The 13,579-nt window shown below is 42.7% G+C and overlaps 1 protein-coding gene across 3 annotated transcripts in view; it reads left to right on the top strand.

Annotated features, from left to right (window-relative positions):
- Positions 1 to 13,579, top strand: part of epha3 (eph receptor A3) — a 114,877-nt gene that overhangs the window by 63,126 nt on the left and 38,172 nt on the right. For all 3 annotated transcript variants that reach the window (XM_050048293.1, XM_050048292.1, XM_050048295.1), the window contains 3 exons: positions 602 to 757; positions 3,989 to 4,348; positions 9,942 to 10,066. In XM_050048293.1, the coding sequence (XP_049904250.1) occupies positions 602 to 757; positions 3,989 to 4,348; positions 9,942 to 10,066 (641 nt within the window). The remainder of the gene's footprint in view (positions 1 to 601; positions 758 to 3,988; positions 4,349 to 9,941; positions 10,067 to 13,579) is intronic.

A 13,579-nucleotide genomic window follows, 5' to 3' on the forward strand; every position in this document is an offset into this window, starting at 1 on the left:
AGAAAAGAGTAGAGAATACAAGAGTGCAGAGGAACTAAATTGGAGGAGAAAGGAGAGGAAAACATAAGAGAAAGTTACGTTTCATCTTCCTTCCCACACAAACGTACAAACACACTTACACGTGCAATATACAGTACTTTGCACAGGTGGAGTGTCACCCTACTTGCACAGATTGCAACAGATTTGTGGTGAGTAGGAGTTAAAAGAGCTGCTGAGTGCACATTTAACACCACAGATATTTAAAGAGAACAGTCCTTTTATCTGAGGGGACAATTTGCATTATTCATGTTGTGCCTTCTGAGAGATGAAGAGAGCGAGAAATGGAGACAAAGACATTTCAGAGAATTATTGTTTTTTTTTTTCCTTTCTCTTTTTTTTTTTACTAGCAGTCAATGGGTTCTTGTTACATTAACAGCAGATTTACATGCAGTGCTCCTCTCAGAGTTTGTTTATATGTGTGTGTGAGTGCATGATATAATCCCCATCTTTCATATTTCACTTGTTGTAGGTGCTCCAATGAAGAATGCAGCTATTAGATAGTGATTGATCTGCTGGTTCAGCTTGACACTCATGCATCTGCCTGTGTGTTTTTTGTCTCCAGTGTGCAGGGCCGGCTTCTATAAATCCACGCTCGGAAATATGGAGTGCTCAAAGTGTCCGCCTCATAGCTTCTCTCACCATGAGGGGTCGCTGCACTGTGGCTGTGAGAAAAACTACTTCCGTGCTGAAGGGGACCCCGCCTCCATGGCCTGTACCCGTAAGTGTGCTTTCAACATTTGGGACTCTTTGATGTATGAGGAGTCAGAGGCATCCTGATGTGATGCAGGTTCCTTCCCCGCCACAGTTCCTTATGTTTTTCAGATATCCAACCAGAGATGCCCTTCAATGTGGTGTGGGAGGATTTTTCTCATTAGCTCTTAAAACATGCAACGAAACCTGTCTTAATTTCACTTTAAAGAGATGCTGAAAGCCATTAATTTGGCTGTCATTGAATTATAATGAGTTGCAATGGTATAATTCTCTCAGATGCTTCTCTCACTGAATCATTTTTGCAGATTATTTTGTTTGGCCTTACTCCATATTGTTGTACACATACTTATGTACAATACAAAAAGCTATTTGTCAAAAAAATATATTACCGATATGCACTGTGTGAATTTAATCAAGAGACTTGTACTGGTTCTCATGTAAACAGTATCACAGTGTTTACAGTGTATTTTTCTACTTAGCGGGATCTCATTTATAGATGGATACATGCACATAATGCGGTTGCAGATTGCTTCTCAATTCACCAGTGAAAATAGCTCGCTATTAGACAAAGAGCGTTAACATTCCTTATTTATTTAAAAGGTCACCAAAGCCACGGTTGCTCTTTATCACCTTTCCCTACATGATTCTCTTTTGTCTCCTTCTGATGCAAATGGATTGCAGATGCAGATGCAGATGCCTCCTGCGAGCCTTCCAAAATGCATTCCCCATAAAACTGTAAATCTCTGCATTCCCTGATGTCAGGTTATGGATACATCCGTTACTAAATGGGCTAGGAAGAGGAAAAAAAAAAAAAAAAATGAGTGTGGAGAACAGTAGAAAATTCATATCAACGCCCACAGACATAGACAGAATACTAATTAGAAAGACAGTCACGGCAGGTCCCTGTCGTGATTATCTCAACGCCATCTTGTCAGCTAGGCAGATTTCACCTCATTGGGACAGATTGAGCGACGCAGGGGCTGCAAATGAATAGATAAGTTGCTGGAAGATAATGATCATGATTATACAGTTAGCAGTGGGGTAGAGGTTGTTTAGAATTGAGTGTGGAAATTTAAAAATGTTGGCTGGAAAAATGAGATACTAAACTCAAAAATATGAAAGCTTTCAACCGTATGGTATTTCCTGCTGTATTCAACGTGGGACATTTGTGTAACAGCTGTCTTTTAACAGTGTATGAAGTATAGTATGTCTGCTCCCAAGAATTCAGTTCCACCAATTAAAAATGCATCAATGCATACCCCTAAATCCCACAGCATTGCCTCCAAATTAGCACAGAAGTGCACAAAAGGTCTGCCTTGCTGATCATCACCATCGCTTTAACTTCCTTAAAGACAAAAAAAAGCTGGAAAGAGCCTAAAAAGAATTGCCAATGCATACGTCTCTTTGTGAGGGATTGGAGATTACGCACACATCCTCTGTTCTTACACGCCATAATTCATGTCACATTTTAATCTCAATGTCAATGTATTATTTTGACATTTGGAATTAGTGCGTGATTGCCTGCACGTGTGCATGCCTGCGCAGGTACTGTAATATCTTGTATGAATTACAGGTCTGAGAGTTTGATGTGGTCAGGGACGTTCGCTGTGTAGGTGAGTTAGAGGGCTCTGATTAATATCAAAGAAAGTACAGTCTCACTTTGGAAACACAGAGTAGGGTGACATATGTTCTTAACGATGTTGGTGGTAAGCTGTTTTCTCTGAGGAGGGTTTCATTGTGTTTGTGAACGGAGTTATAGTTTTGACAGATCTTGATAAATTTGGTATTTATTGCTTAACTAGAACTTCTCTGAAGCCCGTTGAATGTTGGTGCTGATTTCAATGGTTGCGAAAGATTTCACAGTTGTTACGAGGTGAGCAGCCTGGACCGAATCAAATTTCATTTTCATGATAGTAACAGGACGTCAAACTCTTTGCATGGGGTGCTTTCTGTTATGGCTGAGGAAGAGACTTTGATATAAAACCATTTTAAACCATAAAATCTGTTCTTTTACCACAAGTTTGAATGATACTGGTAATTGTGATAAGCTGATGTAATAACCTATCTCATGGTTTGCCCCATCATTTTGTCTTAATTGTGTATTAAAGTCATTTCATTATATGCTCTCAATTAGAAACAGCTTGTGACAGATTATTCAGTCTTGGAGCTGTGAAACTCCTCTTAAACTTCAGAGGCGTGTTAGATGTTGTAACACCAAACACGTCTTAAGAAGTCTTCAATCTAGATTTGTGAGACTTGCAGATACCATGATGTCATTTTTTTTTATTTTCTCCACGGCAAAAACATTTGGCGTATTTCTCATCTGATTTCCTCCCTTACACAAACACAGTCAGCGATACCGATAACCAAGACGGGAGCTGTGCAGAGTTTGGAAGCGAAGTAAATTCTTGTCAAGTCAAACAAACCAAACAAAGCATTTTATCTCAAGACACAACCCACTAAGCCCATTTTCCTCCTCCTCCTGCAACTTCTCAACAGAGTTATTTGGCAGTTTTGTTTTGTTCTCCGTGTAATTACAGTCATAGCTTTGATATGAAAATCTGGAAATATTCAGAGGGATCTGTTTGTAATAAGACGCTTTTACTTTATATGTCAGTCTGATTTTGACAGCCCTGGTTTTTTTTGTGAAAGAGGATAAGTCATGCCCTTTTCTTCTTTTACTGATCCAAACTGAGGAGAAAACAGATACATTTTGCAGTACATACAAAGTCTCATATTAACTCAACCCTGGTATTACCATAATTCAATTTCAATTACAGAGGTTGTGCATCCATTACAGTTTTCTTGAGTGAAAATCTCCTTGTAGGTATTTGACACGTCAAAGACTCAATTGAATGGCCAGTTTCTTCCTGGAAAATCACCCAATCTCCAATCAATAAATCCATCACAATGGTTTAGAGAAACCCCGCCCCTTTCTTTTTATTTGACTAGTCCCATCAGTTAACAATTTAAAATAGTCTTCATTAAATTCTTAAAGTTCATCTTAGATGCTGTGTCTTGTACTTGGCAGATGACTCTGCTGCCAAATCTTATTCCATCTAATGTCAGTCTGCTGCTTGATGTTGATACTATTTCTGCCTCACCTTTCTTTGCTCCTTCCCTTTCTTCTATCACCTTTCTTCCCATCTTCTGTCTTCCTAATACAAATGTGTCTCTCATTCTGTTAACTAATGACCTCCTTTCCTCTCCTCATCTCCTTCTCTTCTCTGTCTACCAGGCCCCCCTTCAGCTCCTCGCAATGTGATCTCTTCCATCAACGAGACCTCAGTAATTCTGGACTGGAGCTGGCCGGAAGACACCGGCGGGCGCAGGGACATCACCTTCACCGTCCTCTGCAAACGCTGCCGCGGCGGGGCTGCTAACGGCAGTAACGGTGGCAACCAGCGTTGCGAGCCTTGCCGGAGCAACGTTCACTTCCTGCCAAGAGCCACAGGTCTCCACAACACCACGGTGACTGTGGGCGACTTGCTTGCCCACACTAACTACACCTTCGAGATCGAAGCGCTAAACGGTGTTTCATCGCTGGCACCCAAGATGAGGCAGTACGCCGCCGTCACCATCACTACCAACCAAGCTGGTGAGATGTCACAGCAGGTGGATAGATGACTAAGAGCATGCACTCAGATAATCAGGCAGATGTACTCTACACTGATCATTTTAAGCCACGTATTATCAAAGCCAAGCTATTTTCTTCAAACAACTGCTACACTGAGCTTGCAACCTTTAGACTGGCCTTAACTTTAGCTGTTCCTATGTATATGAGATTAAGTTCACACCACGTGATTCTAGACACCATACACTATATGGCATGTATATATGGCTATGTGGTACTAATGCATGAAGAAAAGTGTATTTCAAATTTTACTGTGGGTAAAACCACAAGTAGCTACGTAACACGTGGATGATATGCAAGTACCTCTCTCAAAGCTGCACCCCCTTTCTCCTTCTCCCTCCTAATATCCTTATCATATAATACACTAGCCTATAGTTTATGTGCTCCAAACATATGCACTCCAGCCATCAGCCTTGGACATTTACAAGGCGATCCCAGGCCGCTATTCTCTTGTTTAACGACTGGTATCGAATATCTTCCTTCTTCACGAAAAAAAAAAAAAACTCATCCTTTTAACAGACACTCTTAACATGTGGATGGGCACCTAACACTCCCATCAATCTTTTATACAAATATCTCTCCACACATCAAGTCCTTAGATGAATAAGAAAGCAAATGGAAGTGGTGTTGTGAAATTCCAAGAGTAAAATAAATCTCGCTGCAGTAGAAAGCGCCAAACCTCAGAAATCCCTGACTCTAGCGAGGAATGTGCAAAGGTCTGGCTGCGGTACATCAACTTATTCTTTTCCTTTTCCCGCTCCCTTCACTGTTTTCTGGCACAGTTTGCCTTTGCGTTTGGTCATGTTTTTGTCTCTCTTTTCGTCTGGACACAGGATCCTTTATTTCTACCTGTCACTCTCCAAACAAAACCCACGCCCTGCTATTGTCTTCTTCCTTATTTGTCTGTAGGGCCTTCTTTTTTTTTGTTCCAAGCCTTGGGAGGTGATTTAACACTTGGATTTTGAGCAGAGTGAACAGATGGGAGTTTCTCTCATAAGTTGTCACACTGCGAGGTCACACACTCCATCACATAGTTGATGATAGGCAGATGGCAAGAGCCGTGAATTTAAACAAAGTGGTCAGAGTAGGTAGGTCGTGAGGCATTGTGCTTCGAGCCCTTCGCTTGCTTTGAATGGCAACTCCTCGTACCTGCTTTATTTCAGGAACATAAAAGTTGCTTTGCAGGTTACTATGGCAGCTTTGGTTATATGCATGTAGAATGAATCAGTGACGCAGGACAGCGCAGTAACTCAGGACTTGTCACATACTCTAAATCAAGGCAAGGCATACTAAATAGATTTCTCTTTGTGTGATTAGTAGGTATAATCACAATCACACAGCATATATCTTTGACGTGTGTCCTAGGAGTAAGACATACACAAGCACACACACTGTAGGGATGGATAAACTCAATCATACATATGCAACCTCTCTAAAACAAAAGTATGAGTGATGATATGCAGATGTGAAAGGTTGTGTGTACACACAATACACATACAGACAGATGTCTAGTGTGTTTGCTCTGTGTTGTCACAGCCTGGCTGTATTTAAAGTGACAAGGTCCAGACTTGACCTCTTTAAAGTGACAAGGCAGGGATGAGAGGTAAATATAGATTTTGTGTTTATGTGTCCATCACATACAGTACGTGCATACGTGCCTAGACTGGAGATAAGTCAGGAATCAAGTTATATGTTGTTATGAGAGGAAAGGGCAATAGGGATTAAGAGCAACACATTTAAAGTAAAGGAATGAGAAAGACAAAATGGTTTAGCAAAGCTTAGCAAAGTCTTTTATTAGTAACCATCATAATCTGTGTGGTTAGTCAGGGGGATTCGGATCAGAATATATATTAGATTTGAAGAGGACTTATCAACACTAAGAGGGCTGCGTGTGCTCTGAATATTGAAAACCATCTTTAATGTTTGAGCGATCATCAGAAGAGATGGATCTCCAATACCATCGCAGATCAAGCACACACATAGAAGCACGAAAACACACACCGCCATACCAAGCTTCCGTATACCACACAGTCCTCTCCCTCTCTAACAAATATCTCTGCCTGCAGCTGCACACTCTCCATCAGCCCTGAGAGTTTACAAGGATTAGGTATGTCAGTGCACTAGCCCCGCCCGTCTAAACACTTTCTCTCACGTAAACACACACACGCACGTACAGATGCCAAAGCTGTTAAAAGCTGGATTAAGTGTTTCCCTGGGAAGGAGGCTGTGTGTCCTGGCTGTGCTGTCAAGGTGCTGTCAGATAGCTCTCCTCATTCCAGCCTCCTTTGCTCTACACTCATTGTCATAACTATGCAAACAACAGAGTAACTGTGATCCACATTTAAAGTAGTCTAATATCAACAGTCTGAACTGCTGCTGAGCTCGGAAGAGGGACTTACAAGAAGAAAAAGCAGGCACATACAGTATACTATACTGTGCATATGACAAATCACTTCTTCACCTGCTTGTTGACGTGTAGTTAATGGTGACCACATTGAAATATAGTGTCAATGTTTAATTTTAGTATGCATTCACAAATCAATAATGCATTCCTATAAAGTCTGAAGGTGATAAAGATGTTAAGTCCAAGAGAATGTAGACAAAATGGTGTGATCAGAAGACGGAAATGCAGAAAAAAGCACAAGCAACAGAAGACAAGCAGAGATGTGATTTAGTCTGCTGGTATCAAATTTGAGCAATGCTTTTCCATGTTTGGTGTCTTATATATAGTGTTGCAATTTCAGATGTGCATATTAAACGTGGCAAAAGTTTCCGATAACGAGGTATGTAGTACGTAGAAGTAGCCTAATACCTGTGCGCACAAATCCCAAGCTGCAGAACTCTCCGTTTCCAGTGGTGTTTTCTACTCTGGTTACAGGTGTTATCATAGTGTGACAGATTTCTTATGATCATCTGCCACGGGTATGATACTGCCAAGTGATTACATTATGTAGCCTAAACTACTAAATTAAGCTACATACTGTTGCTACATGCTAAAGTCAGGGAAAGATGTAACCTTGGTTGCCGATGTTGTTAATTTCTTCCTGATTTTGGATTCTGGAACATCCATCCATCCATCCATCCATTTTCGTCCGCTTATCTGGGGCCGGGTCGCGGGGGCAGCAGGCTGAGCAAAGCACCCCAGACATCCCCCTCACTGGCAACACTTTCCAGCTCCTCCTGGGGGACCCCAAGGTGTTCCCAGGCCAGACGAGATATGTAATCCCTCCAGTGTGTTTGGGTCTACCCCGGGGGCCTCCTACCAGTGGGACCATGCCCGGGACACCTCCAGCGGGAGGCGCCCAGGAGGCATCCTAGTCAGATGCCCGAACCACCTCAACTGACCCCTGCGAAGGAGCAGCGGCTCTACTCCGAGCTCCCTCTAGATGTCCGAGCTCCTTACCCTATCTCTAAGGCTGAGCCCAGCCACCCCGCGGAGGAAACTCATTTCCACTGCTTGTATCCGCGAACTCATTCTTTCGGTCGCTACCCAGAGCTCATGATCATAGATGAGGGTTGGGACGTAGATGGACCAGTAAATCGAAAGCTTTGCTTTCCGGCTCAGCTCCCTCTTCACCATGACGAACTGGCGCAGGGCCCGCATCACTCCGTCGGAGCTTGAATCTGTGATTTTTCACAGTAGAAAGTGCCAACTTTTCTCCATCACAGTCACTCCCCTGCAGCAAGTGCACCGCTACATGTAGCTACATTAAAGAGACAGGTGCTAAACAGAACTTTCTCAAACACAGAGTGAATACAGGTGTTCCAGCAGAGACAGTAGTAGGAAAATAAAGTGGTTTTTGTGATTGTTAAAGCATGTAAACATGTTCTAGCGGCAACCCGAACAAATATGAACCTTAAAATGAGCATTTTAGATTGCCTTTTAAGCCTTTTCGACAGCATCTGTTTTTATTGAATTCCATAGCACTGCCACCAGTAAACTACCATCACTTCCAATAGTCCACCAGTGCTGTACACAATAAACAGATACGTTCCAACAGCTGCATCATGTCCCTCACATCACAGGTGAATGACACTGAAGGCCAGTTTTGAAGGCCATTATGGGCCTAGCATGCTGTATCAGTTTTACAGTTATACCACAGACAGAAACAGAGAGTGACAGCAAATTAAGTGCTTGGCAATAGACATGCAGGCAGAGAGAGAGGGAAGCGAGGAGAAGGGAGAGGAGGAGGAGAGGAACTTGAAGCTGCCTCCAAGCAGCCCAGACACAGTAAATCATTACCACCATAAACCACAGAGCCAATAAAAAGCACAGCCTCACCCCGCTATCAGAACCAGAGGGAGAGGAGGAGAGGAGGAGCAGGGGGTATAGAAACAGATTCTCCCCATCTGGATTCATTACAGGAGAAAAAATAACTTCCCGCGGAAATACACGCGAGTATATGCGCAGAAAGACACGCGCACACAGACACACACTCGGCAGCTATATAATCACAATCAAGAAAGGCTCGAACATTTCAAAGACAAACATGTTTTTTCCTGTGGTCTAATAAAATTAAAAGTCGATGCCTCAGATGCCGGGCTGGCCCCGGAGCTGCCTGGCAATTAGAGAGCAGTAAAAAAGGGAAATGAGAAAGGGAGTAAAGAGAGGGAGAGAGACTGAAGGAGGGGTGCAGGGCTCGATAGAGGGAGGGATGTGCTGAATTACTAGATTGGGACCATGTGAACTCCCAGAGGCAAGGCGATGCTTGGGTGAAGGATTGGCGAGGAAGATTGGCTAAGGAGAAAGCACGACGCCAAAAAAGGGACGGGACGGCGGTGAGAGGAAGGAGAAGAGATGGTTTATGGGGTTCCAAATTAAAACATGTTTCTGAGAGATGCAGAGGAACAATAGATGCTACTATAAATGCCAAAGGACAAACCACTGTGCTGCTTCGTATATGCAATATAAGCAGAAACTAATGTGAAACTTCTTGAACATTAGAATGGGAGTTTGATATTTCCACCTGCTCCAGAGACATTTAATGTGGTAACCAAGCATGGCCTTGTTTTTTCTTGTCTTGATGAAATTAGCCAGTGATTCCTCCAAGAATCATACATCTCAAAGCTTTTACTCTTTACGCTTTTACTCACTTGATACTTGCTTGAGTCACAACAGCAGAAATCTACTGTACAAAAAATTATATTTGATCATGTTTGCAGAAAATATCAATATGTCAAGATTTAACCCTCAAAGGTTACTCAGGAGACAAAGATGTGGGTATGTCTAAAGAGAAGATTGCTGATGATGAAGTTTGTTTTGATGGGTTAAGGCTGCATCTCTCTCGCAAGTGAAACGCATTTTGTCACTGATGTGTTCAAGTCTGTATACGCACAATCCAATCTTTGCATTAGTGAGCAACCCCTCGTTCCACCAACCAACCCAGGGCCGCAGCCTTTAATGTGGCCCCACTGGGCAGCAAACTGAATTACGCTAACAGGAACCATAGACAATTGCCAGGATGTGACACCGGGGGACTGAACTTCCACTGAACCTCGCAATGAAGGAACTCACTCTCTGTCTTTCACTCTGTGTCTGTCTGTGTCTCCCACCCAGCTCCCTCCCCGGTAACGGTGATCAAAAAGGAGAAGACGTCTCGAAACAGCGTCTCCCTGTCCTGGCAGCAGCCGGAAAGACCCAATGGCATTATCCTCGACTATGAGATCAAATACTATGAAAAGGTTGGTGCAGAATTTGTCACTGTTCTCATGTGTCTTTGAGCAAGGCAGCATCATCAACTGAACTCCTTAAAGGCATAGTTCAACATTTTGGGAAATACGCTTTTTTGCACTCTTGCTGAGAGTTTGATGAGACGATTGACACCACTGTGATATCTGTTTTATAACCTTAAGGCTACAGCCAGCATGTAATCTATAACAAGGGTTCCCAACTGGTGAGTCCCGGTCCAAATGTGGGTCGCAGGTCCATTCTGTATGGACTGTCAGTGACATACACTTTATTTTAAGTACAATGACTTTCGGCACAGAGCTTATATTTTGAAATGATGGATGTAGCTGTAGAATGAGTGAATGATGGGAAGCTACTTGACAGAGACAGCAAACTAGCTTGGCAGCATGGCCAAACTTAAGTATAACACTGAATATATTAAACTGTGTGGACCTTGAACCAATGACTAAGGAGAAATCTGGACCCCGTCGCTGGACCAGTTGGAAACCACTGACCCATAATCTGTTAATTAGTGAGCTGTAGAGTTGACGTAGTTATAACTAACTAACTGACTCTTGCAGAAGTAATCTCTCTTAATCATCACTTATGAATGAATCACGAGAAGTGTGTGGCGGTGTGTTTACCTGCACAGACCCTGCCCTCTGCTTGTATTGTCTTCTCATTTTCTGTGTTTGGGACAACCCTGGGCACAGCACACAGGTGAGGTTGGGACTTTATAAATAGGTAGTGACCAGGTACCAGACCATAGGTAGAACGTATCAGAAATGAAGCTTCACAAATCAGTGACACAGCACATAAGAAACACAAATATAGTGTGGCTAAACACCAATCTTGGGTTGGCTTTCACTTTCGCTGACGATACTGTTTACGTCGTACAAACAGTAACCATCAATTCCTGCATATTATACCTTTAACTGTGGACAGAGACAGGTTAGCTGTTTCACCCTTGGATCTGTTAAGGAAAATGACTCAAAAGATGGCAAACCTTTCATTCTTATAAAATTTGCTCACTCGCATACGTTGAAAAAGTCCTCACAGGCTTCTTCATTCTTTGTTTTTGGGTCCAAACAGCGTTCTCACTAGAGTCCTCCAGGCATGCCAGTCGAGGGCGTGCACATTTCAGACTTCCTCTGACCGTGCATTCTGACTTCCTGTTGGTTCCTTGCACACATCAATTGGATACAATGATTTAATCCTAGTCCTTTAGTCTAGACTTTCTAAATTCCACTGAAAGAACTCACTTCGTTTCATTTCAGTGTTTTACAAACCCTCTTTTTCCAATGATTGTATATGGGAAAAATGCTTTTTGGGCTACCGTGCGTCACATGGTGATTCAGAAGTTACAATAGCGGGTGTGGTCGTTACGCCAAATTGGCCTCACACAGCCCAACACTGTTCAACTCATTGACGGTCTTTGTGCTAAGATAAGCTGACTGGCTGCAAATGTACTGTATAGATATGAGAATAGTATCACGCCTTTCATGTACCTCTTGGATAGAAAGCGAGTAAGTGGATTTCCAAAATGACAAACTATTGTTGTAAAGGTACACTATGCGGGAATTGTCAGTTAAGTGAAAGTGGAAGCCAATCGAGATGTTTTAGGCGCTGTGTCTACAATTTCCATAGTTTTCTCTTGGTTGCGTGCTCCATACGGTCTGGTTCTTGTTCGCTACTTTTTGTAAAGTTCCGACCTCACCTGCGTGCTGTGCCCAAGAACGTCCTAAACATAGAAAAATTAGAGGAAAACTTTAGAAAGAAAGAAAGAAATACAGAAAGAGGGCAGAATCTCTTCAGATAAATACACTGCTAAACACTTCTAGTGGGCTATGTGTTATGATTGAGAGGGCTAACTTTTGTAAGAGTCTTTCCTTCATAGTATACCTTTCAGTGCAGTGTTTGCCAGAAGCCACGCTACAAGAATAATTGTAGCGTGGCGTAGATAATTTAAATCAGTTTTGGCATTCTAAATCCTGTTTCCTTTGTACAATAAGTTTGAGGTTTAGGTTAAAATAGTTGGCATGACATCAGTGTTGCCCAGTTCTTTTTACCACCCCACCTTTCTCCTCTACTACTTTACCTTTATCCTCGTTTCTTCATCTTTTTGGTCTTGCTGTCTTCATTCTTCTGCTTCATACTCCTCCTCTCCTCCCCTTATGTTTACCTCTCATCTCCTTTTTTCATCTCTTCCTCTCTCTATTTCTCATCCTGTCCTCCTCTCCTCTCCTCTCCTTAATGGAGACAAGTTTTATGGCAGACAGTAAATGCGTCTGTGGGGTCGCTCATTCCTCTGTGAGGGAAATTAGTGCAGAACGAATTACACTGGCTTTCAGCACCAATGCTGTGCTATGGCTGACATTTGATGGTGAAATTAGCCGTGGATGCAAGTTTAATCACTCTGGCAGATTCAGCGTGTATATGTGTGTGTGTATGTGTGTGTGTGTCCCAGAACACAGTCTGCTTGAATGCCAACAGTGGCCCCTAATCTCTTGATTAGTAGGCCGACAGAAGCTGTTTCCTCTCTAAACTCTGTTCCCTGCTCAGCCATCCTTACCTAAGATGTTAAAACAAGGCCTGAAAACAGCGAGAGGAAAAGTTAATGACTGATACTGGGTCAGAGCTCAGTGCAGATCTAATTCTCAGCTGTTAATCGCACACATATGCTCACACGTTACAACTGCATATTCATTAAAAGAAGATAAGGGAAAGAATGAAAGGGTGGAGTCTGAGGAAGAGTCTGTGTGACAGCGTTCAGAATGAAAAATCTCTTGGCCTTTGCGTTGATCCCCGTTAATCACATCGTCTCTCAGGAATTGCTGGAGACACTCGGGGACAGACACACAAACGCACACACACACACAAGTTCCCAGAGGATTCTCCACAGCAGCCATACATACCCAGGGATTTCAAACCCCAGACAAAAGACTCCTCCATGCAGAAGAGTGAACTGGGACAACCAGAGGAGACCCCCCATAACAACCCAGGACAGAGGCCTCTTCGTGTGGCAGGCAGAGGGACGCTGAGGGCCTCTAGCATGCCAAAGATCAAGGCTGTAGGAGGACAGGAGCTGGAGCACAAATTCCCCACACCAAGACCACACCATGACTCACTTATGAGACAGAAAGAGGCTTTTAGAGACTCATACTCAGACACAAGCAGATATAATTGCATGTACGCATAAACAGGATGGTGAAACGGAACACAAAAACAGACCGAGAGAGATTAAAAGAGAGCTTTTAGCAAGAAGAAGAAGATGTTCAGATTTGCAGCATCAGCCAAACTTTCTGCTTTTCTGTGTTTGTGGTTTTCTCTGTCTTTATTTACACAAGTTTGAACCAGACCTACACAGTGTACATTATCATGTAATCCAATAGCAATTTACCGATGACTCCGGCTTCTCCTAATGTAGAAAAATGAACATTTTGCCAACAACCACACAACAGCATTCAAAGCAAAAGTACCTCTGTAAAGCAGATGAATAACAGAATGGAGCAACAGATTTTTGGGAA

The sequence above is a fragment of the Epinephelus moara genome, chromosome 7, assembly GCF_006386435.1.
Source record: "Epinephelus moara isolate mb chromosome 7, YSFRI_EMoa_1.0, whole genome shotgun sequence".
NCBI lineage: Eukaryota > Metazoa > Chordata > Actinopteri > Perciformes > Serranidae > Epinephelus > Epinephelus moara.